At 46.4% G+C, this 26,988-nt stretch overlaps 2 protein-coding genes across 5 annotated transcripts in view; both read left to right on the top strand.

The window, feature by feature from the left end:
• LOC144227118 (NXPE family member 3-like) overlaps positions 1 to 1,593 on the top strand; it is a 68,670-nt gene extending 67,077 nt beyond the window's left edge. Inside the window, 1 exon segment of the mRNA XM_077758657.1 lies at positions 369 to 1,593. Within this exon segment, the coding sequence (XP_077614783.1) occupies positions 369 to 901 (533 nt within the window). The 3' untranslated portion in view covers positions 902 to 1,593.
• A 10,432-nt stretch (positions 1,594 to 12,025) lies between these two features.
• Positions 12,026 to 26,988, top strand: part of LOC144227115 (paired immunoglobulin-like type 2 receptor beta) — a 17,347-nt gene continuing 2,384 nt past the window's right edge. For 2 of the 4 annotated variants that reach the window (XM_077758651.1, XM_077758650.1), the window contains exons 1-3: positions 12,026 to 12,724; positions 13,043 to 13,429; positions 20,581 to 20,748. In XM_077758651.1, the coding sequence (XP_077614777.1) occupies positions 12,664 to 12,724; positions 13,043 to 13,429; positions 20,581 to 20,748 (616 nt within the window). In that variant the 5' untranslated portion in view covers positions 12,026 to 12,663. Of the gene's footprint in view, positions 12,725 to 13,042; positions 13,430 to 20,580; positions 20,749 to 23,283; positions 23,366 to 24,889; positions 25,236 to 26,988 lie in introns of those variants that run through there. The other 2 variants (XM_077758652.1, XM_077758653.1) reach the window with 2 other exon arrangements.

A 26,988-nucleotide genomic window follows, 5' to 3' on the forward strand; every position in this document is an offset into this window, starting at 1 on the left:
CCATTGTGCAAAGACATATACTCGGCAGCCTTGACTCTCTAGCCTGGGGCAAATCTCCATCCAGGGGTGGGTAAAGGGAGCCAATGGATGAATCCAAGTTGAATCCTTTCTGCTCAGAAAAGAAGGAACATCCAAAGGAACATCAATGAGACAAAATGCTCCAGGGGCCAGGGAGGCTGAGGACTGAGAATGGGTTGTGGGACTTGGTAACCACTGGCAATATTATAGATTAGAGAGAACATAACCAGGTGGCTGGGCCAGAGGATATTTGTGTCCTAAGGGGAAACTGATGCTAGATCTTCCAGGTAATTGAATGAGGAAGTATGGTCCTATATTAGCTTCTAAGCTTCCTCTTGTCCTCCCCACAGCCCTGAAGCCCATGGATCTCCACACCACATATCAGACGGGGCCCCTGATGGCAGTGGAGACTTCTCAGAGCATAGTGCTGCACTGGCGGGCCCATAGCTGGCCCCTGCGCTCCCTACACACACCAGTGGCCTCCCTGCACTCTGTAGTCCGGGAACTAGGGGGCCTCGCCGGGGGCCCTTACACAGTGGTGGTGCTGGGCCTGGGCGCCCACTTCACCACCTTTCCCCCATCTGTGTTTGTGCAACGACTCGCAGGGATCAGGGCAGCCGTGGCTGCACTACTGGCCCGGGAGCCCCGCACTCTAGTGGTCATCAAGCTGGCCAACACCGGCTATAAGTCTGTTTATGGCAGTGACTGGTTCACCCTCCAGGTGAATCGGCTTCTCCGAGCTGCCTTTGCTGACCTCCGTGTGGCCTTTGTGGACGCTTGGGAAATGACCTCCAGTCTGACCCTGCCCGACCAGATCCACCCAGGGCGGCTTATTGTCCGCAACGAGGTCAACTTCCTCCTGTCCTTCATTTGCCCCACTTGAGCACTTCTGCGGGCCCTGGGCTGTGTGAATGGAGAAGCTGGTATGATGATCAAACCTGGAAGCCCTTCCCCACAGCTGTCTGTACCTCCTCTTTTACTTTTCTAATGCACAGGCAATAAATCAACCAGTGAGAGTTGGGATGTGGCTGGGGAGGCAGGTGGCAGAAGAGGGAAACCTGGCAGTGGTCCAGTTCCCACATGGAAAAACAGTGCTGAAGGGATGAGGCAGAGCCAGAGCCAGAAACATCTATCACATCTGTGCATATAAGGATTGTCATTTTTTTGTTCTTTTTTTTTAAATTAGTTTTTAAATTTTTTTAAAGTTTTACTTATTTCTGAGAGATAGAGAGAGACAGTGTGAGCAGGGGAGGGTCAGACAGAGAGGGAGATACAGAATCTGAAACAGGCTCCAGGCTCTGAGCTAGCTGTCAGCACAGAGCCCGACGTGGGGCTCGAACCCACGAACCGTGAGGTCATGACCTGAGCTGAAGTCGGACACTTAACTGACTGAGCCACTCAGGCACCCCTGTCAGCTTTTGTTCTGGAGTCTCCATTTAGAGTGCCAGTGAGCCTTGCAAAGTTGTAAGAGAGGGATTCCATTTCAGTTCATCAGAGCCACCCTAGTGGAGAGCCTGACTATATATATAAAGACTTTTAGGTGTCGCTTTGTAAAATAAAATGTGCCTCCACATTGTAAAAGTATTGCAATGCTTTTTGTAGAAAAAAAATTTTTTTTTTTACATTTTGTAATTTGCTTTACCTACTTTACATGTGAACATATTTTTCCTACATAAAAAATGTTCATCTATAATATTTTTTGTTTGTATCTCTTATTTTTTTACAAATATTTTATTGTCGAGTTGGTTTCCATATAACACCCAGTGCTCATCCCCACAAGTGCCCTCCTTCATGCCCATCTCCCCCCTCCCCCCCAACACCCATCAGTCCTCAGTTTGTTCTCAGCATTCAAGAGTCTTTCATGTTTTGCCTCTCTCCCCCTCCCCCACTATTTCCTCCCTTCTTCTCCCCCTTGGTCGTCTGTTAAGTTCCTCCTAATCCTCCTACACATGCAAACATATGGTATTTGTCCTTCTCTGCCTGACTTATTTCGCTCAGCATAACACCCTCAAGGTCCATCCATGTTGCTGCTTTTTGTAGAAAATTTGAAAAGATATCAAAAAATTAACAATGAAAATAAAAATCACCTAGAACTCCATGGTTGAGAAACTCACTGTAGAAATACATATATTCCCCCCAATTTCTCAGTGCATAAAAGAAATTCTATCCCTCTTTTTACTTTTTTTTAAATTTACTTGAGCTATACATGATGGGCTTATTCTGAAATTCTAATGGGCATCAAAGAGGAATTTGGTGTGCCCCTTGGTCAGTTCAGATCCTACAAGAAGCAGGTGTCAAGACAGGATTAGAAGTGCAAATGTGTTTAGTGGCAACACCTATGAGAGAGAATGCGGAGGAAGGCTGGGAGAGCCGCCAGACCTGATGCAAGGTTGACCTGGAATAAAGGAGAGAGGGAAGGAAGGTAGGGTTGAAGCATGCTAGACCATCGTGCAGTCTAAGGAAACTTTGGCAAGACGGGTGGGAAGTCCTTGAATCACAGTTGACCGCCAGAGGAGTCCTGCATCTCCCAAAAAGGGGACAGTCTCAGTATCCCTGCCATGCTCAGCTGTTGGGTAACAGCAGCCCATGGGAAGCGTGGCTTCACTGTGAGGGATGTCAGAGGATAGCAGCTGGGGACCTTGGTTAATTACAACCCCTGCAGTCCACTAGTGTTGTGCCCGATTCGCGAGTCCCCAGAGACCACCAAGGAGCCGACACCGATGCAAGTACAAAAGGGTCTTTATTACAAGCTCGAGCAGGGGCTCACCCGCCTACCGGTGTAGTGGCAGCAAGGTGAAGCCCCGAACAATGGCGAGCAGGGTTTTTATGGGGTAAGGGACGGGGGTGTTACAGTGCACACGTTGTACGTATAGCATCATCATATAAGCACCAATTACAATTGTACAGTACCCATAGTAACAGCTTTGACCATTTAGTATCTGTGAGGTGTTCATTACTTTTGGTGGGACCCAGTCATGACTTTTGAGAATCCTTTGAAAATGACCAATTATGAGGTGAGTTCAAAGGGCCCACGTGGGGTTCAGGCAAGTGGTGAGTGATTGGCTATTTTGTACAAAGTAACTGTCTACAGTTCCTAGCCTTGACTCAGACCACAGGAATATTTTTTTAAAAAAAATTTTAATGTTTTATTTATTTCTAGGAGAGAGAGAGAGACAGTGTGAGCAGGGGAGGGTCAGAGAGAGAGGGAGTGACAGACTCTGAAACAGGCTCCAGGCTCTGAGCTGGCAGTCAGCACAGAGCCCGACACAGGGGTCAAACCCACGAACCGCGAGATCATGACCTGAGCCGAAGTCGGACACTTAACCGACTAAGCCACCCAGGCGCCCCCACAGGAATATTTTTTGATTAGCTGATCTGAGGGCGGTCCGAGGATGGCTTTAGCCTTGAGCAATCTGAGGAACTGGGGCTACATGCAGCCCGAGGTTGCTCTTAATGGAGGTCTTAATCTCAAAATGACGTTACTTAGGCTCTTCACTAGAAAGGCAGCAAACATTTCAAGTATGTAATAACTCAGGAAATATAGTTGATTTTCTAAAAGAATGATAAATGTCAAACTTAAGTCAAACAAGGCATTACTGATATGATCCAGCAATCCCACTTCTGGATATTTATCTGAAGGAAAGGAAAACACTAACTCAAAAGTGTATCTGTACCCCCACGTTCACTGACTGCAGCATTATTTATAATAGCCAAGATATGGAAGCAACCTAAGTGTCCACTAATGGATGGATGGATAAATAAAATGTGGTATATATGAGACAGTCAAGGACCTTGGAACAAGCCCCTGGGCACCTGGGGCACTCCCTGTGGGCTCTTACCCCTTTCCCTGCAGAGCAGAGCAAGAACCAAGGAGCAAACCCAGACCGGTTCCAACTGATCCCAGATGGGATGGTCGCCAACATTGACCTTTCACCAACTTTTCTCATCTTAATGCTAAAAAACATGCCCAGAGGTGGAGACTTAACATGCAAATGAAACGTCCTGTGTATGAAGAAGCAATTTCTGTCAACTGCGCCTGTGTCCCCATTTTCCTGGGCTTCCCCACCGCTACTCACTTAAGCAACATTCCTTTTTCCCACCTCAGCCCCTTTAAAACTCCCTGGCTATTGTTCGGAGAGCCCATCTGGCACCTTAGTAGGGTGACTGTGTCTCCCTTTTGCTGCAACTATTGCCCCCAATAAAGCTTTGTCTGTACCTTTAAATGCCAAATGGTCTTCCTTATATGTGGAATCTGGAAAAACAACAACAACAACAACAACAACAACAGCAACAAAGAAACTCTTAGGGAGAACAGGGTGGTGGTTGCCAGAGGTGGGGAGGGGGGCAAAATGGGTGAAGGGGGTCAAAAGACACTCTCTGCCTCTCCTCCACTCATTCTCTCTCTCTCTCTCTCAAGAAGAAACATTTAAAAATGTTTTTAAAATTTTTAATCAAGAAAAAATACTGCCTGGGACACCTACGTAGCTTAGTCAGATACACATATGACTCGTGGTTTCTGCTCAGGTCATAATCTCAAAATTCATGAGTTTGAGTCCTTTGTAGGGTTCCACACAGCTGACTGTGTGGAGCCTATGGGATTCTCTCTCTCTGCCCTTTCCCTGCTTGCACTCTAAATACATACATATATACATACATACATACATACACTTAAAAGAAAAATATAACCTTATAATAAACTACATTAAAAAGGGAGAAAACTTGTCCTTCCCTACTCAGTTTACCACGTATTACTATTATCTATGCTCTTGACGTTATTTATGCTGTTGCATCTGCACAGCAGGAGCAACATAGACGCATTTGCTGCTGTGCATTTCTTCTTGGCTCAAATTCAGTGACTTCACATTGGGAGTCTTATTAGTGTGCTCTGGCTGCCATAATGAAATGCCACAGAGCTGGTGACTTAAATAGCAGGAATTTCTCTCAGTTCTGGAGTCTGGGAAGTCCGAGATCAAGGTTTGGCACCTGAAGTCATCGCCTATAGCTTGTAGGTCATACCATCTTGCTGTGTTCACAAGGCCTTCCCTCGGCGTGTGCGTGTGGAGACAGAGAGAGCAGCACTCTGCCGTCACTTTCTGTAAGGACACTAGTCCTATAGGATCAGCCCTCCACCCCCATGACTCATTTAGCCTCGGTTATTTCCTTAGGGGCCCCATCTTCGAGCACAGCCCCGCTGGAGCTTAGGGCTTCAACATATAAATTTGGGGGGTCCAGTGGGGATGCAAACACTCTGTCCACACAGTAGTAGTTAACTCTGTGGGAGTTTTTACACCATGGAAACTGGCAAATGCTACAAATCAGGGCTTCTGGGGAGCTATTTGTTAAACAGAGGGGAAGGGCGACAAGGGTCTCTGGGAGTGTCCTTCCTCTTCTCCCACGCCAGGAGCACAGCAAGGTCAGAGGTCAGCCAGTGCCTCCCAGTTCTCAGCCCTCTGCTCTTACCTCCGAGAAGCTGTGTTGGCATTTGTCAGGTTGATCGGGAGCTGGAATGCAGCCAGCGGCCATGAGGAGGCTGACAGATGAGGAAGTCTCAGTCACACGACAAATGAAACTTGTGAATGTGACAGAGGCAGGCTGCACAGAAGGCAGGCCCTGGGTCAGACTGCTGGGCGAATGCCTTCCCTTCCCCGAGCCTCAGTCGTCTCATCTATAAAGTGGGATTAACAACTACCCCCCTTAGAGGGTCTGAGTGAGGACACAATGAGGTGACACAGAAAACACTGCCCACTGACTAGAAAGCTACATGGATCGTCATCACCTGACGCCCACGTCTGTGTTCTTTCCATCCGCACCATTCAGCACTGACTGCCCCGTGCACTATGCCGGGTGCCAAGGACCCAAAGCTCCATGCCTCTGTCTGCCCTCAAGCATCTCTGTGTGTAGCAAAAGACAACACAGAAAAGGGAACCTTTGGCTATTCGGACTGTTGACAGTTGTCACTGCATGGGGAAGTGGAGGTGAGCAGAGAGGCACAGACCCAACACCACAGCAGATATTTACTGCCAATGTGACCTTAAGTGACACTCACAACCTCACTCAGGACCTCAGTTTCCTCTTGTAAAATGAGGACCATAACAGACTCTGCCTACCTCCTGGGGCTTGGGGAGGGTTAACTCCTACTTTAAAATATACTTTTAGAGGCACCTGGGTGGCTCAGTCGGTTAAGCTTCCGACCGGCTGAGGTCATGATCTTGTGGTTCATGAGTTCGAGCCCTGCTTCAGGCTCTGTGCTGACAGCTCAGAGCCTGGAGTCTTCTTCAGATTCTTTGCCTCTCTCTCTCTGCCTCTTCCCTACTCTCTCTCTCTCTCTCAAAAATAAATAAACATTTATATATATATAATTTTATTTCAATTTGTGAAGCTTTAGTTTGATAAACTGCAATTCATTAGTATATTCTTTTATAGAACATGTTTTTGGTGTTGAATCTAAGCAATCTTTGCCAAGCCTCAAGTCACATTCTCTCCTCTGTTTTTTCTTGAGTTATGGAATTTTAGGCCTTTTATATTTTAGTTTATTTATTTTGAAAGAGAGTGAGAGAGAGTGCGAGTGCATGAACGGGGGTGGGGCTAAGAGAGAGGGGGAGATAAAGAATCCCAAGCAGGCTCCATGCTGTCAATGTGGAGCCCAATATGGGGCTCTGTCTCACGAACCGTGAGATCATGATCTGAGCCTATACCAAGAGTCTGACGCTTAACTGAATGAGCAACCCAGGCACTCCATACGTCTTAAGTTTAGACCTATCATTCATTTTGAGTTAATTTTTGTTTAACGGATCAAGGTATGGTGTTTTGTGTGTTGTTGAGGTTTTTTTCTTTTTTGTATTTTGTTTTTTGCATATAGAGTCTAGTAGTTCTAGTACATTTGTTTAGAAGATTATCATTTCTCTACTGAATTACCTTTGCACCTTTGTGGAGAATTAACTGACCACATATGTGTAGGTCTGTTTCTGTATTTTGTTCTTTCCATTGATCTATTTGTCCATCTGGATTACAACCACTTTATAATAAGTCTTTTTTGGAGTGCCTGGGTGGCTCAGTCAGTTAAGTGTCTGACTTCAGCTCGGGTCATGATCTCATGGTTCATGGGTTAGAGCCCTGCATCGGGCTCTGTGCTGACAGCTAGCTCAGATCCTGGAGCCTGATTCAGATGCTGTATATCCCTCAACCTCTGACCNTTGCCTCTCTCTCTCTGCCTCTTCCCTACTCTCTCTCTCTCTCTCAAAAATAAATAAACATTTATATATATATAATTTTATTTCAATTTGTGAAGCTTTAGTTTGATAAACTGCAATTCATTAGTATATTCTTTTATAGAACATGTTTTTGGTGTTGAATCTAAGCAATCTTTGCCAAGCCTCAAGTCACATTCTCTCCTCTGTTTTTTCTTGAGTTATGGAATTTTAGGCCTTTTATATTTTAGTTTATTTATTTTGAAAGAGAGTGAGAGAGAGTGCGAGTGCATGAACGGGGGTGGGGCTAAGAGAGAGGGGGAGATAAAGAATCCCAAGCAGGCTCCATGCTGTCAATGTGGAGCCCAATATGGGGCTCTGTCTCACGAACCGTGAGATCATGATCTGAGCCTATACCAAGAGTCTGACGCTTAACTGAATGAGCAACCCAGGCACTCCATACGTCTTAAGTTTAGACCTATCATTCATTTTGAGTTAATTTTTGTTTAACGGATCAAGGTATGGTGTTTTGTGTGTTGTTGAGGTTTTTTTCTTTTTTGTATTTTGTTTTTTGCATATAGAGTCTAGTAGTTCTAGTACATTTGTTTAGAAGATTATCATTTCTCTACTGAATTACCTTTGCACCTTTGTGGAGAATTAACTGACCACATATGTGTAGGTCTGTTTCTGTATTTTGTTCTTTCCATTGATCTATTTGTCCATCTGGATTACAACCACTTTATAATAAGTCTTTTTTGGAGTGCCTGGGTGGCTCAGTCAGTTAAGTGTCTGACTTCAGCTCGGGTCATGATCTCATGGTTCATGGGTTAGAGCCCTGCATCGGGCTCTGTGCTGACAGCTAGCTCAGATCCTGGAGCCTGATTCAGATGCTGTATATCCCTCAACCTCTGACCCTCCCCTGCTCACACTGTCTGTCTGCCTCTCTCAGAAATTTAAAAAGAAAAACATTAAAATATATATATAATAAGTCTTTTAAAAAATTTTTTTATAGTTTATTTTTTGAGACAGAGAGACAGAGCATGAGTGGGGGAGGAGCAGAGAGAGGGAGACACAGAATCCAAAACAGGCTCCAGACTCTGAGCTGCCAGCACAGAACCCAATGTGGGACTCAAACCCCCAAACCGCAAGATCATGACCTGAGCTGAAGTCAGATACTTAACTGACTGAGCCACCCAGGCGCCCCAATAAGTCTTGATGTTGGATAGAATAAACCCTTCTACTTTGTTTTCATTTTCAAAGTTGTTTTGGTTGGCTTCAGTCCTCAAACTGCTTTAGGAAAATTATTTTAATGTTTGTTTTTTATTTTAGTTAGTTTTTAAGTTTATCTTGAGAGAGAGAGAGAGGTGTGGGAGGGGCAGAGAGAGGAGAGGGGGAGAGAGAGAATCCCAAGCAGATTCTGCACCATCAGTGCAGAGCCCAATGTGGGGCTTGAACCCACAAAACTGTGAGATCATGACTTGAAACAAAATCAAGTTGGTCANGAGGCAGAGAGAGGAGGAGAGAGAGAATCCCAAGCAGGCTCCACACTGTCAGTGCAGAGCCCAATGCAGGGCTTGATTACATGAAGCATGAGATTATCACCTGAGCCAAGATCAAGAGTAAGACGCTTGGGGCATCTGGGTGGCTCAGTTGGTTAGGCGTCCGACTTCAGCTCAGGTCATGATCTCACAGTTCATGGGTTCGAGCCCCGCATCGGGTTCTGTGCTGAAAGCTCAGAGCCTGGAGTCTGTTTCAGATTCTGTGTCTCCCTCTCTCTCTGCCCCTCCCCCACTCATCTCTGTCTCTCTCTGTCTCAAAAATAAATTAAAAAAAAAAATTTTTTTAAAAAGACTCAGATGCCTAACTAGCTGATCCACCCAGGCACCCCACTTTAGGAATTTCAGAACTGCCTTGTTAGTTTCTGCAAAAAAGCCTACTGGGATTTTGGTTAAGATTATGTTAAAGCTACAGATTAATTTGGGGAAGCTTGACATCTTAACGGTATTGAGTCCTCTCATAGAAGAATTTATTGGTCTTCTTCAATTTCTCTTAGCAAATTTGGTGGTTATCAATGTACAGATCTTGCTGTATTTATTCTTAAGTATTTCATATTTATGATGTTATTATAAATGGGTTTTTTTCGATTTCCGATTCTTTGTTATTAGCATATAAAGCACAATAAGATTTCTGTATCTTGCTCTTGTATTCTGCAACCTTGCTTAAATTACTTATAACTCTATTAGCTCTTTTGTATCTACAAAATCTACTGGATTGCCTACATAACCTGTCTATGAGTAAGGACAGTTCTTACTTCTTCCTTTTCAATCTGGATGCATTTTGTCTTGATTGTTGTACGTGCAAGATTTTAATTGTAGAGGTGACTGAGTGATGACACAGGGATAATGCCATTGAAGGAGATTTTCTATAATTTTTATTTCCTAAGGGAAAGGAAAACGCCATGCCATAGACGGCTACCTGGGGAAACATTAGAGTGGGCAGAGGCAAGACCGAGCGGAAGGCATAGACCACAGCCTTTATCATGTTTTAACCTGGCAAGACATGGCAAAGAAGGGGAAACAGCTTAGGATTGTCTAGTTTGACTACTCTGGTGGGTTTTGGGCTACAAGTACTATCTCTAGTTGCCTGGAACCCAGCACAGGGTTGATCAGGGCAAGGAAATATTGCCCTGGTGTGTGAAAGCCAAAGAAAGTGGTTTAGAGTACGAGACCATGGATTAGTTTGCATATGCATATGGAAACTATGGGAAAGCCCTTCCCAAGATCTAAGAATAGGCTAGCCTTGGGAGGGGCCATCTCTCCCAGTCCCCAAGGCCACAAGTGCCAGAGCATGAAGAGTGCAGACAATTTAAAAAAAAAAGTTAATACAATTGCCATGTGACGAATGAATGCCAAATACGTAAATACAGATTCTAAGAAAACACAGAACACTTTTATCTCTGTCTTACGTTATTCCATGAGCTACACCTCCATCACAATGAATGGAAGTAGTGAGAGCAGACATCTTTGCCTTGTTCCTGGTCTTGGGGGGAAAGCAGGAGCAGGGTGAGGTGCCATGGAGCGGGGGACTGGGGCAGTGATGGACATGAATGAGGAAGGGAGAATAGAAACTTAGGATAACTTGGAGGTAGACTAAGGCAGTATCCTCAGATTGTGGTCCACAGCTCATAGCCCTCACTCTGCTCCTGAACACACTGCTTCAGAACCTTCCCCCATGGACACCCCCCGGGCTAAAGAGCTGCATTTAGGCTCTGCCCATCCATGAATCACAACACACCAGGCCCTCCTCCTCCCAGAAGCCCCTCTGTGAGTAGAGCCACAGCTCAGCTGATGACAGGGCCCTCTCATTGCTACTGGGACAAGGGAGGATGAACAAGACCACACACCATCTGTGAGCAGAAATCATGCCTCCTAATTTCAAGTCTCACAGGGATCCCACTGGGGCCAGGGGCTTGAACATGACGTGGAATGGGCAGCTTGCATCTAGTGGGAGCAGCAGGGCCTGAGGCACCCGGGTGACAGGTACTCTGCCAAAGTGACCTAGAGCCTTTGAGTAAACATGCCCTGCTGCCCAACAGAAGGGGCCGCGGCACCGCCTAGTAGGGTCCATCCCCTCCTTGGGTGACCTGGCAAAGAGGAGACTGTCCAGCCAGGTTCCACAGCTAGTGAGGCAAGGTGGGAATAAACTTCACGTGCCACCCCTCAGACAGGGCAGGCCACCCCACAGAGGAGCTGCCAAGAAGGCAGTCAGTCCCTCTCTTCTGTCCACCTTTCCAGCTGTTACCATTCACCCAAGCATCTTTCACAGCCCAGTGGACTCCATGTCATTAAGGCTGCTTCCTGATGGTGCCTCAGTTTCCTGATGGTGAAAATAGAGAAACAACAAATCCACCACACAGTGTTGTAGGGCTGAATCTAGATGAGGCAATGGATGTTTAGGGCCTGCCTCAGAGAAGGGGATTCCGTGAAAATGCAGAACCTGTCTCCTGGGGCCTGGGAGGAGGTGTAAGAAAGGCAGACACAGGGACAGGGCAGGGGCTGCCTGGAAGGCCCTGGGAGAAGCGTGGGAGAAAATTAGGACTGAGGAAGCAATGGAGAAAGGAAGTTGGTCTTCTTGCTTCCACCTCCAGAAGATGAGGCCACTTCCTGTGATGAAATCATGTTCTCCAATCCTCACCATCTACTCAGTAAGCCAGTGCCAACCTCATTCTGGAGAGGGAGGGAGCCAAGCCTCCTGAAACTGGTACAAAGAGTCACCAATGGTCTCAGCTCGTGTCTTGCCCCCACCCACCACCAGTCACAGGCTGGCAGTGCCTTCAGTTGGAGACAGTCCATGGATTGTCCAAAGGTAACTCATTACTGCTCTGGGCTTTATTTTCCCCTCTGGTCAAGGAAGGCCCCAGATTAGCCAGGGCTCTCACAGCTGTGGAGGGAATCACCTAAGGAGCATTACAAAAATAAGGCCTTCTGGGGCTCACCCCCCAGAACTCTTGAGCTGAGGCTCAAGTTTGCATGGTGCAACTTGGTGGGAATATCCAAAAGGCTCTGTGGACTCAGCAAGACTGGAGTTTGAGTCCAGGACCTGCCACCTGAGAGTCACGTGACCTGGGGCAGGGCTTCTCTGAGCCCTTGGTCTCCTCATCTGTGGAATGGAGGACACAGGGGCCTGCAGATCCAGTCTTGCCTCCTGTGAGTCGAGGCGTGGCCTCCAGAAGGCCCGCCTTTACCTCCTAACCCCAGAGACGCTGTGAGACTGCACAAAAGGAGCTGACCAGGGGAGGGAAGGAGCCTGGTAGACCTGGGTCCTGCGCAGGGGAGCCCCTGCTGGGAGGGAGAGGGGCCAAGCCCAAGCTGGGTGTCCTTGGTGCCTGGTGCTGGGGTTAAGGCCATCTGTCCACCAGTGGGTCTCTTCACCTTCCCTCTGAGGGGAGGGAGTATTAGCTGGGCAGAGTCTCATTGCTGCCCGTCCTCTGGCTGGAAGAGCCAAAGCTGGCCCAGCTTCAGTGCCTATAATTGGACGACAGACAGAGGCCAGGAGACACCCAGAGAGCCAGTCAGAAGGACAGCTGGAGAGACAGAGGCTGACTCTTGAGGAGAGGTGGCCAGGAGCTGAGGTAGAAGAGAGAGCCCACAGATGGCCATGGTCAGAACCATGGCCCACTATGTGAAGAAAGAGGCTGGGGGCCTCTCTCATGGCTCTCTGTGCGCTGGCCACAAGGGAGGCGCTTGTGCAACGTAGGAAAAGAAGAAAGCAGAGTGATAAAGGAAGTGCTGATTACTACAGGGGCTGGCGAATTTAGGGAAGCTCACCCTCTCTTGCTTTCCTGAAGGAGCCTGATCCATGTTCCACTGGACTCCCCGAGGAGAGACCTCCGTAGGACCTGCCCTCTGGCCTTGACAGAGCTACTTGGCTTCTCCTCTGCTGGGAGGAGAGTGAGGCAATGAGTCTGTCCCTGCTGCTGCCCCTGCTGCTGCTGCTGCTGCTAGTATCCCTGCAGGCTGGTGAGTGTCTGGGACACCCTGGCTCTGCCCTGAGGCCCGGAGAGTCCCCAGGAAGGGCTGTGGCTGTGCAGCTGGAGAAGGGGTCTGCTGGGGTAGCTGACCAGGCCTCCTAGCCCCAGGGGGCTGGTCCCATAGTGCCAGGTCCTCCCCAACCCTTCACCCTCCTCTCTACCCCAGGCCTGGCAAGGGGGACACCCAGGCCAGAGGGCCAGTCCTGCCATCTGTCACACTAGTGCCTGTGGGTGAGGGTGCCAGAGGGTCTGGGTTATCTTCCTCATCTCTCCCGATGGCCCAAAGTCTCTCCTCTCCCTCCTCTAGGCAGCTCAGAAGCATGCAATCCAAAAACTGACTTTGGGATCAAGCAGCCGGAGTCTCTCTCTGCCCCCAAGCGTGGCTCCATCTGCATCTCTTTCTCCTACTTCCACTGCTGGGACTTAGCCACTGATCCCAGACTGAGTGTAGCCTTGAGAAGGACACAGTTCCATGGAGAAACCATCTACAACAGTACCGGACCTTTTATCCATGAGGATTACAAGAACCGGATCGCCCTGGACTTGAACGGTCAGAACTCTGGTACCCTGTGCATATCGAACCTTCGGAAAGAAGATGAGAATAGGTACTTTTTCCGGGTCCAAGTGAGAACGCTAAGAGACGGCTGGCATTTGTGGCAGTCCATCCCGGGGACCAAACTCACCATCACTGATGGTGAGTCCAGCTGCCCGGCAGCCACCACACCCCTTCTGCACGGTGCCCTCGTCCCCCAGGCCTGGCCCAGGCCCCAATCTCCCTGCTTGTCCCTTCTCTCAAACTCCTCTCTCCCTCCCCAGGCCTCTGCCAACTTTACTCTTTCTCTCCAATCTCCCCAGATCTTGGCTGCCTTCCTTGCCCATCCCCCTCACTGCCCCCTCCAGAGCCAGTCCCCACCCCTACTCCCCCAGCCTCAGCACCTTCCAGGCTACCCAGTAATCCTCCCTTCTTGCTCCAAGCTGGGCCTCCAGCCTTGCCTCACTCCTCTCACCCCACGCTGTCCAGGTGGACTTGACTTCTTCAGGGCATGTGTCTGCCTTCCCTTTGTCGTGTGTCTCTGTGAACAACCCCAGCCAGCCCCGAGTCTTGTGTCTCCCCACAGTTACAGGCTCAGCCCAGCACACACAGCAGGTACCCAATCATGACCCAAGACCCCTGTCCCCTGGTAACGCCCCATTATCTCTTTTTCCAATACCCCGGAGTCCTTCTGCTCTGCCCCTCAGAACCTGGCCCACAGTGCTTCCTACCCCAGCCCCTTCCCTCCTCTCCTTTCCCATACCTCTCTGCCCCTGCCTCCTTGCCTCCCCCCACCCCTAGTCCCCACCTCTGCCTGTACTGTCCCCACTGTCCACTTCAATCTTGCTCCTCCATCCTGGCATGTAGACGTGGCATCTACAGCAGAAACATGGCGGCGGCTGCTTACCGCGCACTGTGTCGGGCTGAACAACTAGGTGTACATCACCCTGGTTCACAACCTTCCCCACGACCCCACAGTAACGGCTGGCACTGCTGTTGTCTTCCTGTTACAGATAGGGAAAGTGAGCCTCAAAAAGCCTAAACGCCTACCCAAAGTCACACTCATGGTGCAGATGGGACTTGAACCCACTTTGACCCCAGAGCCTCCACTCTTAACCTATTAGCTGCTCAGCCTCACAGCTGCCCTGCTCTTATTGTTGTCTTCACCTATTTTCACCAAATCACGGGATGGGTTACAGTAACAGATGTTCCCATGTTACGCAGCGGCCTTGGGAACTTGAACTTAGGTTTGTCTGTCTCCAGAGCAGCTGGGGAGGGAGCCTCTCCCAGGAGCAGGCACTAGGGGATTCACTGTTTGTAGAATATTATCTGTAGAAAATTCCTTGAAAACTAAAAATCCTAGGTTTACTTTTTACAGTCACTTGCGCTGGCAATTTTGACAACATATCACTGCTCCTGGCAGGAAGGACACTCTCCACGCTCCCACCCTTGGTAAACCACTGCCCCATCTGACCACCTTGCTGGTTTCAGAGCAAATAGAAAGTGGCTCACAGCCTGAATTTAGCAAGACAGCCTTGGATTTCTATTTCTGGCACCTCCTTCATATTCCCTTAAATGGCCTTGTGTTTGTTGGTTTGTTTAGTATAATTTATTGTCAGGTTAGCTAACATACCTTGTATACAGTATGATCTTGGCTATCGGAGTAGATCCCATGATTCTTTGCTTACATATAACACCCAGTGCTCATCCTAACAGGTGTCCTCCTCAATGCCCACCCATTTTCCCCTCCCAACCCTGCACCCCTCCAATCAACCCTCATTTTGTTCTTTGTATTTAAGAGTCTCTTATGGTTTGCCTCCCTCTCTGTAACAAAATTTTCCCCTTTCCTTCCACCATGGTCTTCTATTAAGCTTCTTAAATTCCACATATATGTGAAAATTTGATATCTGTCTTTCTCTGGCTGACTTATTTCACCTAGAATAATACCCTCCAGTTCCATCCATGTTGTTAAAAATGGCAAGATTTCATTTTTTTTCATTGCCAAGTAGTATTCCATTGTGTGTGTGTATGTATATATAAAAATGGATAAAGAAGGTATGGTATGTGTATATATGTGTATGTATGTATGTATGTATATATATGTGTGTGTGTATATATATATATACACACACACACACCATATCATTTTTATCCATTCATCAGTTGGTGGACATTTGGGCTCTTTCCATAATTTGGCTATTGTTGATAGCACTGGTATAAACATCGAGGTACATGTGCCCCTATGAATCAGGCACTCCTGTATCCTTTGGATAAATTTCTAGTAGTGCTATTGCTGGGTCATAAGGTAATTCTATTTTTAATTTTTTGAGGAACCTCCACACTGTTTTCCAGAGGGGCTGCACCACTTTGCATTCCCACCAGCAGTGCAAGAGGGTTCCCATTTCTCCACATTCTTGCCAACATCTGTTGTTTCCTGAATTGTTAATTTTAATCACTCTGACTGGGGTGAGGTGGTATCTCAGTGTGGTTTTGATTAGTATTTCACTGATGATGAGTGATGTTGAACACCTTTTCATGTGTCTGTTGGCCATATGGATGTCTTCTTTGGCAAAGTGTCTATTCATGTCTTCTGCCCACTTCTTCACTGGATTATTTGCTTTTCAGGTGTTGAATTTGGTAAGTTCTTTATAGATTTTGGATACTAGCCTTTTACCTGATATGTCATTTTAAAATATCTTCTCCCATTCTGTCAGTTGCCTTTTAGTTTTGTTGATTGTTTCCCTTGCTGTGCAGAAGCTTTTTATCTTGATAAGGTCCCAATAGTTCTTTTTTGCTTTTATTTCCCTGCCTTTGGCGACATCTTGAGTAATAAGTTGCTACTGCTGAGGTCAAAGAGGTTGTTGCCTGTTTATTCCTCTAGAGTTTTGATGGTTTCCTGTCTCACATTAAGGCCTTTCATCCATTTTGAGTTTGTTTCTGTGTATAGTATAAGTAGTCCAGTTTCATTCTTCTGCATGTTGCTGTCCAGATCTCCCAGCACAATTTGCTAAAGAGACTATCTTCTTTACATTAGATGTTCTTTCCTGCTTTGTCAAAGATTAGTTGGCCATACATTTGTGGGTCCAGTTCTGGGTTCTCCATTCTATTCCATTGGTTTATGTGTCTGTTTTTATGCCAACACCATACTGTCTTGATTACAGCTTTGTAGTAGAAGCTAAAGTCTGGGATTGTGATATCTCCAGCTTTGGTTTTATTTTTCAGCATTACTTTGGCGATTTGGAGTCTTTTGTTGGTTCCATACAAATTTTAAGATTGTTTCTTCTAGCTCTGAGAAGAATGCTGATGCAATTTTGATTGGGCTTGCATTGAATGTGTAGATTACTTTGGGCAGTATTGACATTTTTAACAATGTTTATTTTTCTAATCCATGAGCATGGAATGTTTTTTCCAATTCTTTGTGTCTTCTTCAATTTCTTTCATGAATTTTCTATAGTTTTTAGCATACAAATCTTTTACCTCTTTTGTTAGGTTTATGCCCAAGTATTTTATGGTTCTTGGTGCAATTGTAATTGGGATCGATTTCTTTCTTTTTGTTGCTTCATTATTGGTGTATAAAAATTCAGCTGATTTCTGTACATTGATTACATACTGCGACTTTGCTGAATTCATATATCGGTTCTAGCAGCTTTTTTGGTGGAGTCTTTTGGGTTTTCCATGTAGAGTATGATGTTGTCTGGAAAAAGTGAAAGTTTAACTTCCTCTTTGCCAATTTGGATGACTTTTATTTCATTTTGTTGTCTGATTGCTGAGGCTAGGACTTCCAACTAAATGGCCTTTTTTGAGAGGTTTTTGCTTTCTTCAGACCCCTCTTTCTCCTTCCCTGATCCTCCTAACTCTCCTCATCTTTCAGTTCAGTCACATTTACCATGAGTTTTTCATTAATAAGCTAATTTTTCAATTAATACAATTAATTGGATATTTATGCTCATATTAAAAATACAGGAAAGTAATAAAAAGAATTTTTTTAATGTTTATTTATTTAGAGAGAAAGAGTGTGAGTGGAGGATGGGCAGAAAGAGGGAGAAAGAAAACCCTGAGCAAGTTCCACACTCAACGTGGAGTCTGAGCGTCACTCAATCTCACTACCTACTGTGACATCATGACCTGCGCCGAAATGAAGAGTCTGAGGCTTAAGTGACTAAGCCACCAATGCCTCCAATTACGTGTTTTTTAAAAAGACTGCAGGGTGTCCCTTTGCAGTAATGTATCATAATGCATTTATTCAAGTCTCCTATATAAAGACATTTAAGTTAGAGGCTCCCGGGTGGCTCAGCCGGTTGAGTGTCCAACTTTGGATCAAGTCATTATCCCAGGGTTCTTGGGTTTGAGCCCTGCATCAGGCTCCATGCTGACAGTGTGGAGTCTGCTTGGGATTCTCTTCCTCTCCCTCTCTCTACCCACCCCCCGCTCATGCCTTCTCTCTGTCCCAAAAATAAATAAACCTAAAAAAAAAAGGCATTTAGGTTGTTGCCACAACACAAAGCTGCAAAAAATACCCTGAAACACAGGCCTTTGAAGACTTGCCCAGTATTTCCACAGGATAAATTCCTAGCACTGAAATCACTGGGTCAAAGAGCATGCCTTGGTATTTTGCATTTTGATAGATATTCCCAAAGGCAATGCCAACCTATCCATTTTCCTATAGTGCCAATACTGGGTATGTCCCTCCACTTGGATCAGTAAAAACAAACAAGTAAATAACACCCCCATTGGCTTCTTATTTTAATCTGTATTTTTAAAAAATTATTCAGAATAGCCTCAGTGTTCTCATATTATAAGATTTAGATTTGCAAAGTGTTTTAGAATTGCAAAGATTGGGGTGCCTAGGTGGCTCAGCTGGTTGAGCTTCCAAGCCTTGATTTGGAATCAGGTCATGATCCCAGGGTCATGAGATCGAGCCCTGCATTGAGCCCCATATCAGGTTCCATGCGGAGTGTGGAACCTACTTAAGATTCTCTCTCTCTCTCTCTCTCTCTCTCTCTCTCTCTCAAATAAAAACAATTTGGGGGGCACCTGGGCGGCTCAGTTGGTTAAGCGTCTGACACTTGGTTTCGGCTCAGGTCACGATCTCACAGTTTCCTGAATTCAAGCCCCACATCAGGCTCTGTTCTGACAGTGTGGAGCCTGCTTAGGGTTCTCTCTCTTCCTCTCTCTCTGCTCCTCCCCCACTCACTCTGTCTTTGTCTCTCTCAAAATAAATAAACTTAAAAAAAAATTTTGGGGGTGCCTGGGTGGCTCAGTCAGTTGAGTGTCCAACTTCGGCTCAGGTCATGATCTCACAGTCCATGTGTTTGAGCTCCACGTTGGGCTCTGTGCTGACAGCTCAGAGCCTGGAGCCTGCTTCGGATTCTGTGTCTTCTTCTCTCTTTGCCCCTCGCTCTCTGCCTGTCTCTCAAAATAAAATAAAGACATAAAAATTAAAAATTTTTTTAATTTAAAAAGTAAAAAAAAGAATTGCAAAGTTTTCCATTTCTCTGTGTTCTGAAACCTTCTGTTTAGAAATTATCTATTCCTTGACTTTTCCAACAGTTTACTCATAAAACCTTCTGAGCTTAGAATCTTTATAAAAGGGAGTTAATGGTGTTCTCAATTTCATCTCTGACTACCTGTGAGTCAAAGTTTTTATGTTTTTTTTTAACATTTATTTGTTTTTGAGAGACAGAGAGAGACAGAGCATGAGCAGGGGAGGGTTAGAGAGAGAGGGAGATAACAGAATTTGAAGCAGGCCCTAGGCTCTGAGCTGTCAGCACAGAAGTCTCCCATGGGGAGATCATGACCTAAGCCGAGTTGGACACTTAACTGACTGAGCCACCCAAGTGCCCCTGATTAAGAAATTTAAAAATGTTTTAATTCTCAACTGAGGGATGGTATTTACACTTTTATTCTTCATTTCTAATAAGAGTGGATAGTGAATTTGGTCCACACTTATCTGAAGATTTTATTCAAATGGGATTTTTTCCTTTGGCTTTGGTCAACTTTTTAATGGTCTATTAAAAGAAAATACAATCTGTTTGTGAGTCTTTATTAATTTAACCTTAAAAATACATTCCAGGTGGCTCAGTCGGTTAAGCATCTGACTTTGCTTCAGGTCATGATTTTGCGGTTTGTGAGTTAGAGCCCTGCATCAGGCTCTATGCTGACAGCTCAGAGCCTGGAGCCTTCTTTGGATTCTGTTTCCCTCTCTTTCTGTCCCTCCCCTACTCATGCTCATGCTCTCTCTCTCTCTCTCTCTCGCTCTCGCTCCCTCTCAAAAATAAATAAAACATTAAAAATTGTAATACATTACAATATAAATTAGAGGTGCTTCACAGATGTTTTCTCACTGATTAGAACAATCCTGAAAAAGGACAAATACTGTTAGTTTTCACTTGTAAGAGGTCGGTCCCTAGATCGGTCAAAATCATAGAGACAGACTAAAACATGTGGTGTTTTTCCAATCAGACCGGGGCCCCCAAATATGGGGGGGATGATTGGTGGAAGTAGGTGGCCCAGGCAGGTGAAAGGATGCACCCAAGGCAGAACAAAGGTGATAGAAGTTTTACTGACGACACCCAAAGGGAGCAGCAGACAGGACAGCAGAGGAGAGGCTGTCTGCAGCAAGGCAATGGGTAGGAGCCGTTTTGAAAGCGGGGAAGGTGAGGAGGTATGGCGATGTATGGAATTTTCCCTTTTTTGGGCCCTTGTGCCTGGTTGTAAGTAGCCCATTGGTCAGTTAGGGCTTATGGACATTTTGAGGTCACCTGATAGGTCTGTCTGTGTTCAGCCAGGGAATCCATGTGGGCCCTTTTGCCTTGATCAGTCTCCATTGCTCAAGCCTGTTGTCTAAAAGCAGGCTCTACAGAACAGTGGGTCTCAGTGGTGGGGCCGGTGGGGGGCAGGGAATGTCTAAGGGGTATGCAGAGTTTCAGTTTGGGGAAAATGAAAAACTGGAGAAGGATAGCGGTGATGGTTAAACAAGAATATGAAGAAATTTAACACCACTTAACTATACACTTACGGCTAAAATGGTCCATTTTGTTACATATATTTTACAATAGAAAGTATTTTTTGTCCCTGTGGATTTAGTGATCCCTGTTTGTCAGGGATGAAATGAGGTTCTGAGGTCACACCACGAATCAGAGGTAGAGTCAAGATTTAAGCTGAGTGACGTGGATTCATCATCCTACCCTATGTGAGCGCTTCAGAGTCGCTCCCCCCAATATTCCCCACCCTAGGGAACAAGGTTTAACAGTTTCATCCAGCTATCTCCAGGCCTCTGAGGCGGAATCTGCTAAATTCTCGTGTTTTCTCAGCTGCCCAGATGACCACTGAGGGCCCTACCACCACCACACTGGTGGCTGTCACCACCATCACAAAGGACATGAGTATGGAAACCGTGGTCAGGGTGGCACTGCCCATTGCTGTGTTCAAAACTGCAATTTTGGGACTGGTTGCCTGCCTCTGGTGGAAGAGAAGCAAAGGTAAGTTATTCTGGGCCACGCCCCCAACCAACCTCCACACCTGGAGTGGTTCTTAGAACCCACCTGCCTCAGAATGACCGCAGGTGCAGGTTAGAAAATGCAGGGGCGCCTGGGTGGCTTAGTCGGTTAAGCGTCCGACTTTTGCTTAGGTCATGATCTCGCGGTTCGTGGGTTCGAGCCCTGCGTTGGGCTCTGTGCTGACTGCCAGCTCAGAGCCTGGAGCCTGTTTCGGAGTCTATGACTCCCTCTCTCTCTGACTCTCCCCTGCTCACGCTGTCTCTCTCTCTCCTAGAAATGAATAAAACATTTAAAAAAGAAAGAAAGAAAGAAAATGCAGATCCCTGCAGGGCTTGAGGTCGGGGCTTGGGAGTCTGCATTCCTAAAGGTCTTATCAAGTGGTATCTGTGTGTGATGCAGTTTGAGAACCGCTGCCCCAGACCAATCCCTCCCCGCAAATCTGATCATTTTCTAGTTTTTTGTCTCTTTTTTTTTTTATTTTTTATTTTTATTTATTTCTAGGAGAGAGAGAGAGACAGCATGAANTTTGCCTCTTAATCATTTCTCATCAGTTCTCAACTTTTGGTTCATGGGGAGGGGAAGGTCAGCCCTGGGAAGAGTAAGGAGAGAGCAGAAGGGAAAGGAAGTTGGTTCAGCTCAGAAAGCATTTGTTGAGGGCCTGGNTATATAATTTTAATATTTAAAATTTAATTTTGAGAGAGAAACACTGCATGAACGGGGGAGGGGCAGAGAGAGAGGGAGAGAATCTGAATCTGAAGGAGACTCCAGGCTCAGAGTTGTCAGCACAGAACCCAGGGCTCAAACTCACAAACCATGAGATCATAACCTGAGCCAAAGTCAGACGCTTAACTAACTGAGCAACCTAGATGCCCCCAGGGTCTGGCTTACAATTGGAGATATAAATGTAAATAAAACCTAGGTCCTGCTTTCAAGGACCTCAGTGACAGAGGTAGAGGAAAGGGGGTGACTGCCTCATTTAGAAAGGGCTGTGGTAGATTGGGACAGAGGAGGGGAATCACAGAGAGCTTCCTATAGGAAGTGACACAACAAAAAGTCTCAAAGAGTATAAGAGAATTAGCCAGGTAACTGGTGAGGGTGGTGAAGAGGTCACTGTCCATGCAGGCACGGGAAAGCAGTGGAGGAACTCTAAGCAGCTCCGTGCCGTCAGGAGGCTGGAGATGGGAGAAGAGAACCTCCTAAATCACACCCAAGAGCCTCTGCTCCCAGAGGCAACATGAAGCAGTTTGCCATGCAGATACATCAGTCTGGGGTGGAGGCGCCCAAGGTGGGCCAGACCAGTCTAATGCAGTGGCAGTGTGGATGGAGGGAGAGAGCCAGACCCGGGAAGAGTTCAAGAGAGAAAATCAGTAGGACTCCGTGATCAGGCTGGTATAGGGGTCAAGGGAGTGGGAAGAACTTGGATGAAACCACCCAGCAAATTAGAGAACACGGGAGGTCAAAGACCATGTTTGGAGGGGAATGATGATTCCTTAGCGGGGGACATGTTAGACATACCCATGTGCATCTGAGCAGAGATGTTCATCAGAAACTTGGATATATGCATTGATAGCTGAAAGAGAGGACAGGGCTAGAGACATTAATGATTTACACCCCCAACACCTTCCAATACTGATTTGAAATTCCTCTAAAGAAAGATTTCAGTGAGAGGAGATTAGCCCTATCAGATATTAAAGCACAGAGGTGAGCAGCATAGACTCTAGATTGCCTGCACTCAAATCCTGGCTGGGGAATCTCTGGTGCAATGGTTGTATTACTCTGTGCCTCAACTTACTCATCAGTAAAATGAGAATAATAATAGTCCTCACCCTGGGGGGTTGTCGTGACAATTAAATGAAATTCATTGAGAATAGATCCTGGCACAGAATAAGGACTATGTAGCACTAGTGCTTGTAATTATTAAGCTGCAATAATGAAAATGATTCGATGTTGTCATATTAATACACAGATAAACCAATGGAACAAAAGAAAATATCCCAAATACAGACAGGACAACAACAGACCCAAATACACATGAGATTTTAGTAGGTTAAAAACTAGCATTTCTAATGAATGGGGAAAGATGAGTAATTCAGTACCTGGTGAGGGATCAATTGAACAGCCATCTGAGAAAATAATGTTATCTCATAATTTGCACCAAAATAAATTCCATGGAAATCAACCAAAGAGTTAAATGAGGGGAAAGAAGCCTAGCACCAGAAGAAAGCATGTGAGACTATTTTATAACCATGAAGTGGAGATGATCTCCCTAAATATGACATAAAACCTAAGAGCCGTGAATAAAAATATTGATGAAGTCAATGATATACAAAGTGTTTTTAATTTTGCAGAGGAAAGATCAGTGGTTGTCTCTAGAGTGAGGATGAGGGTTGGAGATGAAGAAAAATGTGACATAGTCACTGAGGAAATGGAAGACAGTATTTAAGATTTCAACGCAGATGAGAAGCCATAAACTCTGTAAAAGCATCACCGCACATGATCATGTTTTTCCCCATGCAGGTTAGAAACCTCTGGGACTTGGGGCGCCTGGATGGCTCAGTCGGTTAAGCGTCCGACTTTGGCTCAGGTCATGATCTCAGGGTTCGTGNATAAATAAAAATAAATAAAAAAAAAAAGAAACCTCTGGTACTTGTTCATTAGGAGCTATGTTCACTTGTTGGCACCAGAGACCAAAAGTAACAGTGCTTAAATAAAACTGATATTATTGTTTTCCCTCATATAAAAGGATGAGGAATCAGATATCAGGCCACTGTCCTTAGGATTCAGGCTTCTATCTTCCTGTTTCCTGTCCTGGCTACTGGATTCTTTCCTGAATGTTGCCTCATGATCCAAGATGGCTGCTTAGACTCCGGCCATTATTTCTGAATCCAGACAGGAAACAAAAGGAAGGAAGAAAAGAAAAAAAGACTATGCCACACCTATCTGTCCTCCTTTTAAAGAGTCTTCCCGAGGGGCGCCTGGGTGGCTCAGTCGGTTGAGCATCCGACTTCTGCTCAGATCATGATCTCACATTCATGGGTTTGAGCCCTGCATCTGGCTCTGTGCTGACAGCTCAAAGCCTGGAGCCTGCTTTGGATTCTGTGTCTCCCTCTCTCTCTGCCTCTCCTCTGTCCCCACTCTGTCTCTCAAAAAAATAAAACATTAAATAAATTAATTAATAAATAAAGAGTCTTCCTGAAAATCCTACCCACAACATCCTCCTGAATCTTACTGGCTAGGATGTAGTCCTATGGCCCACATCTATCAGTAGGGCAGCACACTGTCACCCCAAATGAAATCAAGGTTCTGTAACTGAGTAAGAAGAAATGAATGGTGGGGCGCCTGGCTGGTTCAGTCAGTAGAGCAGGTGACTCAGCTTGAGGTCGTGAGTTTGAGCCCCATGTTGGGTATAGAGATTACTTAAAAATAAAATCTTTTAAAAAGGTATGAAATGAATCGATGTATGCAAATAGCATTCCCTGCCATCAGCCACATCTGGAATTAGAGCTGTGTCAGCTAAGTGTGACATAAGGATAGGGGAACACAGGCAGTCAGGGGGCTAGTGAAAGGGCAGGAGTAGAGAGTAGAAGATCAGCAAGGAGCTTGAACAGCTCGAAAGAAAGTAGATTATTAAGGACAAGAGTTCAGGAGGTCAAAGCACAGATATAGCAAACAGGCTGATGGCAAAAGAGAGCTGGAAAGAAAGGAAATTGTAGCATAAAAATGACACTGGCATTTAATATTTCAGAGTTCTCAATCCCAGGGATTAAGAGTCCACGGTATGGCTGAGTGGAGTGGAGGTCACTAGAGTTTGGGGGACATAGGAGTCCCGTGTGTTCAGAGGGTTGTCCCTGTCGATGATGGGACCTCCCAGGATGGTATTGGGTGGTGGAGGGGATGTCTGTGAACCAGGAGCTGATCCTTGGGAAACACTGTAGACAGACCCAGAAGGACAGGAGGGGAGATGGTGGCGGAGGGACAGCAGAGGTTTCAGTGGCAGAGGTTGGAGAGGAACTGGCTGCAGTGCAGACACAGATTCCAGCCCTGAGGTTCAGGAGGTGGGAGAGAGAAACAGCCACCACTCCCCTTCCACTGGCTCACCGCCTTTTTCTTCATTCTCCCCCAGGATGAGGCCCAGGATGACAGCGGCATCCTCTATGCCTTGCTCACCCTCTCCAGCCCCTCCCTGCACCCCTCCCACGAAGAGCCCCAGGAAACCCTGTACTCTATCATAAAGGCCCAGTGAGTGAGACTCAATGGGGACTCCCTGAGACTAAGCTGCACAGAGGGTCACAGCTTCTGGTAATAACCCGGGCCAGACACAGACAGCTCAGAAGCCAGTGGGTATGGAAAGCCACCCAGGATCAGAGAGAAACAGAGCCATCTGCTTCCATTCCCTCTTCAACTTCCCAGCCTTTGCCCACAAAAATAAAAATACCAGTAGAATTTGCCTGAAGGCACCCAAGGAGAAACTGATGGCACCTCTGTCTTTTCCTTCTCACCAAAACTGAGCTTCTCAACTACTTAAGAAGTAGCTCACACCCAGGATCCCTCCTCCAGTACTGGTGTTCAGTGACTTCCTCCAGGCAGGAGACACCAAACACTGGCAGCCAGCGCAGAGCCCAGGGTCTGTCCCCTAATCTAACCTTTCTACTTCCACTACAGTAACAACCGACGTGTACCCATATGCCGTGTTAAGTGCATCACTCATGTAAGCATCACCAACAACCTTGTATGGTCCTGAATCCACTCACTGGAGGCATAAAGAGAAGACCCAGAATGGTTAGTGCTTTTCTCAAGGCCACGCACTTAGTAAGTGGCTGAGCCAAGATCTGAATGCAGACCTGCCCTTCTCCATGGCCTCCTCCCAGAACTCAGGTCTCACTGCCTTCCCAGATCCCTATACTGTGCTGGCCTCGCACCAGAAACAGGGACTTGCCACAGGGACCAGAGGGGAGGGAGAGATGCCAAGGGAAGCATGTGGTTAGAGATGAACTGAACCACTTAAGCTGATGACCTGTTTTATTAACACATAAACTGCACAGCTGTGACTTTAGCCAATTGACCTGTAGCCGACAAGCCCACACTTAGCAACTTCTCAGGGACCCTCTGAGGGGCTCTCTCTGCTGCTCCTGTGGAAGCAGATGAGAGAGCAGCAGGAGGCAGGAGCACACAGCTATTCCTCAAAGAAGGCTGTGGGGAACTCCCCAGCGTCCTCTCCACATTGCGGCTCCTCCAGCTGCTCCGGCTCTTCTCCAACATCTTCCAGGAGTTGCTCCAGGTCCAGGTCACTGGAGGCTTCATCGTTAGGAGCAACACTTCCAGCCTCCTGAGGATACTGCCAGCCTTCTTTCCCCACCATGGGACAGGCCCCGAGATGAGCTGGTGGGGTCAGCCTTGTGGCTCCATCCTGGCTTCTTTGTCTTCAGATAAGCTCGTTCATGCAGCCTTACTGTGGGGAGCTTCCTGTTATCTAGCCTGTTATGTTTTTCTCCCTCCTACAGCTTTGACCCATTGACTCCCATACCACCCTAGGGTCCCGCCCCAAAGCCCTCTGGCAGGACACCTGGAGCCTCATGTAGGTAGAGGTGAACAGGAAGGACTTTGAGTGGCACCCCTTTGTTTGCAGAGTGCACAGTCTCCTGGAACTTCGTCAGAGAGTGGGGAGAGACAGACCCTGAAGTCCTGGGCAAGGAGTCAGAGCTGAGAAAATTGCATGTGTCTATTACATGACATTTGCAGGCATAACGCAAGCTCTGGAGCATTCAGAGAAGTAATTTTTTTCTTAGTTTCTGCTCTCAAAGGGCACAGTGCAGAGAGAACATTTCCAGAAAAAAAGTGTCCAACACAGGGTATATCTAACGCTCAGTGAATAATATAGAGAATGCACTGCAAGAGTTTGAAGAAGGGTTGGAAAAATCAGGGGAAGTTTTTCTGTAGATGAGCTGAGTTGAGCCTGGATCGCTGGATGGTACAGAACAGAGGGAGGCCAGCAGGAGGATCAAAGGCCTGCAGGAGAGAAGGAGGAGAGAAGTCTGGAAGGAAGCAGGCAGTCCTGCCAAACTGGAGCAAGGAGCTGGTCTTGGAGAGGACTGGACAAAACAGTTTGCAATGTGGAGCCACTGAAGACTTGCGAGTACGAGTATCTAATCATATGGGTCAAGTTTTCCTAAGAGTTTACACAAAAAAGAAGCTAAAAGAAACTTCTAAGAGTACAATCACTGT

Source organism: Crocuta crocuta, unplaced genomic scaffold, assembly GCF_008692635.1.
Source record: "Crocuta crocuta isolate KB4526 unplaced genomic scaffold, BGI_CrCroc_1.0 scaffold273, whole genome shotgun sequence".
Taxonomy (NCBI): domain Eukaryota; kingdom Metazoa; phylum Chordata; class Mammalia; order Carnivora; family Hyaenidae; genus Crocuta; species Crocuta crocuta.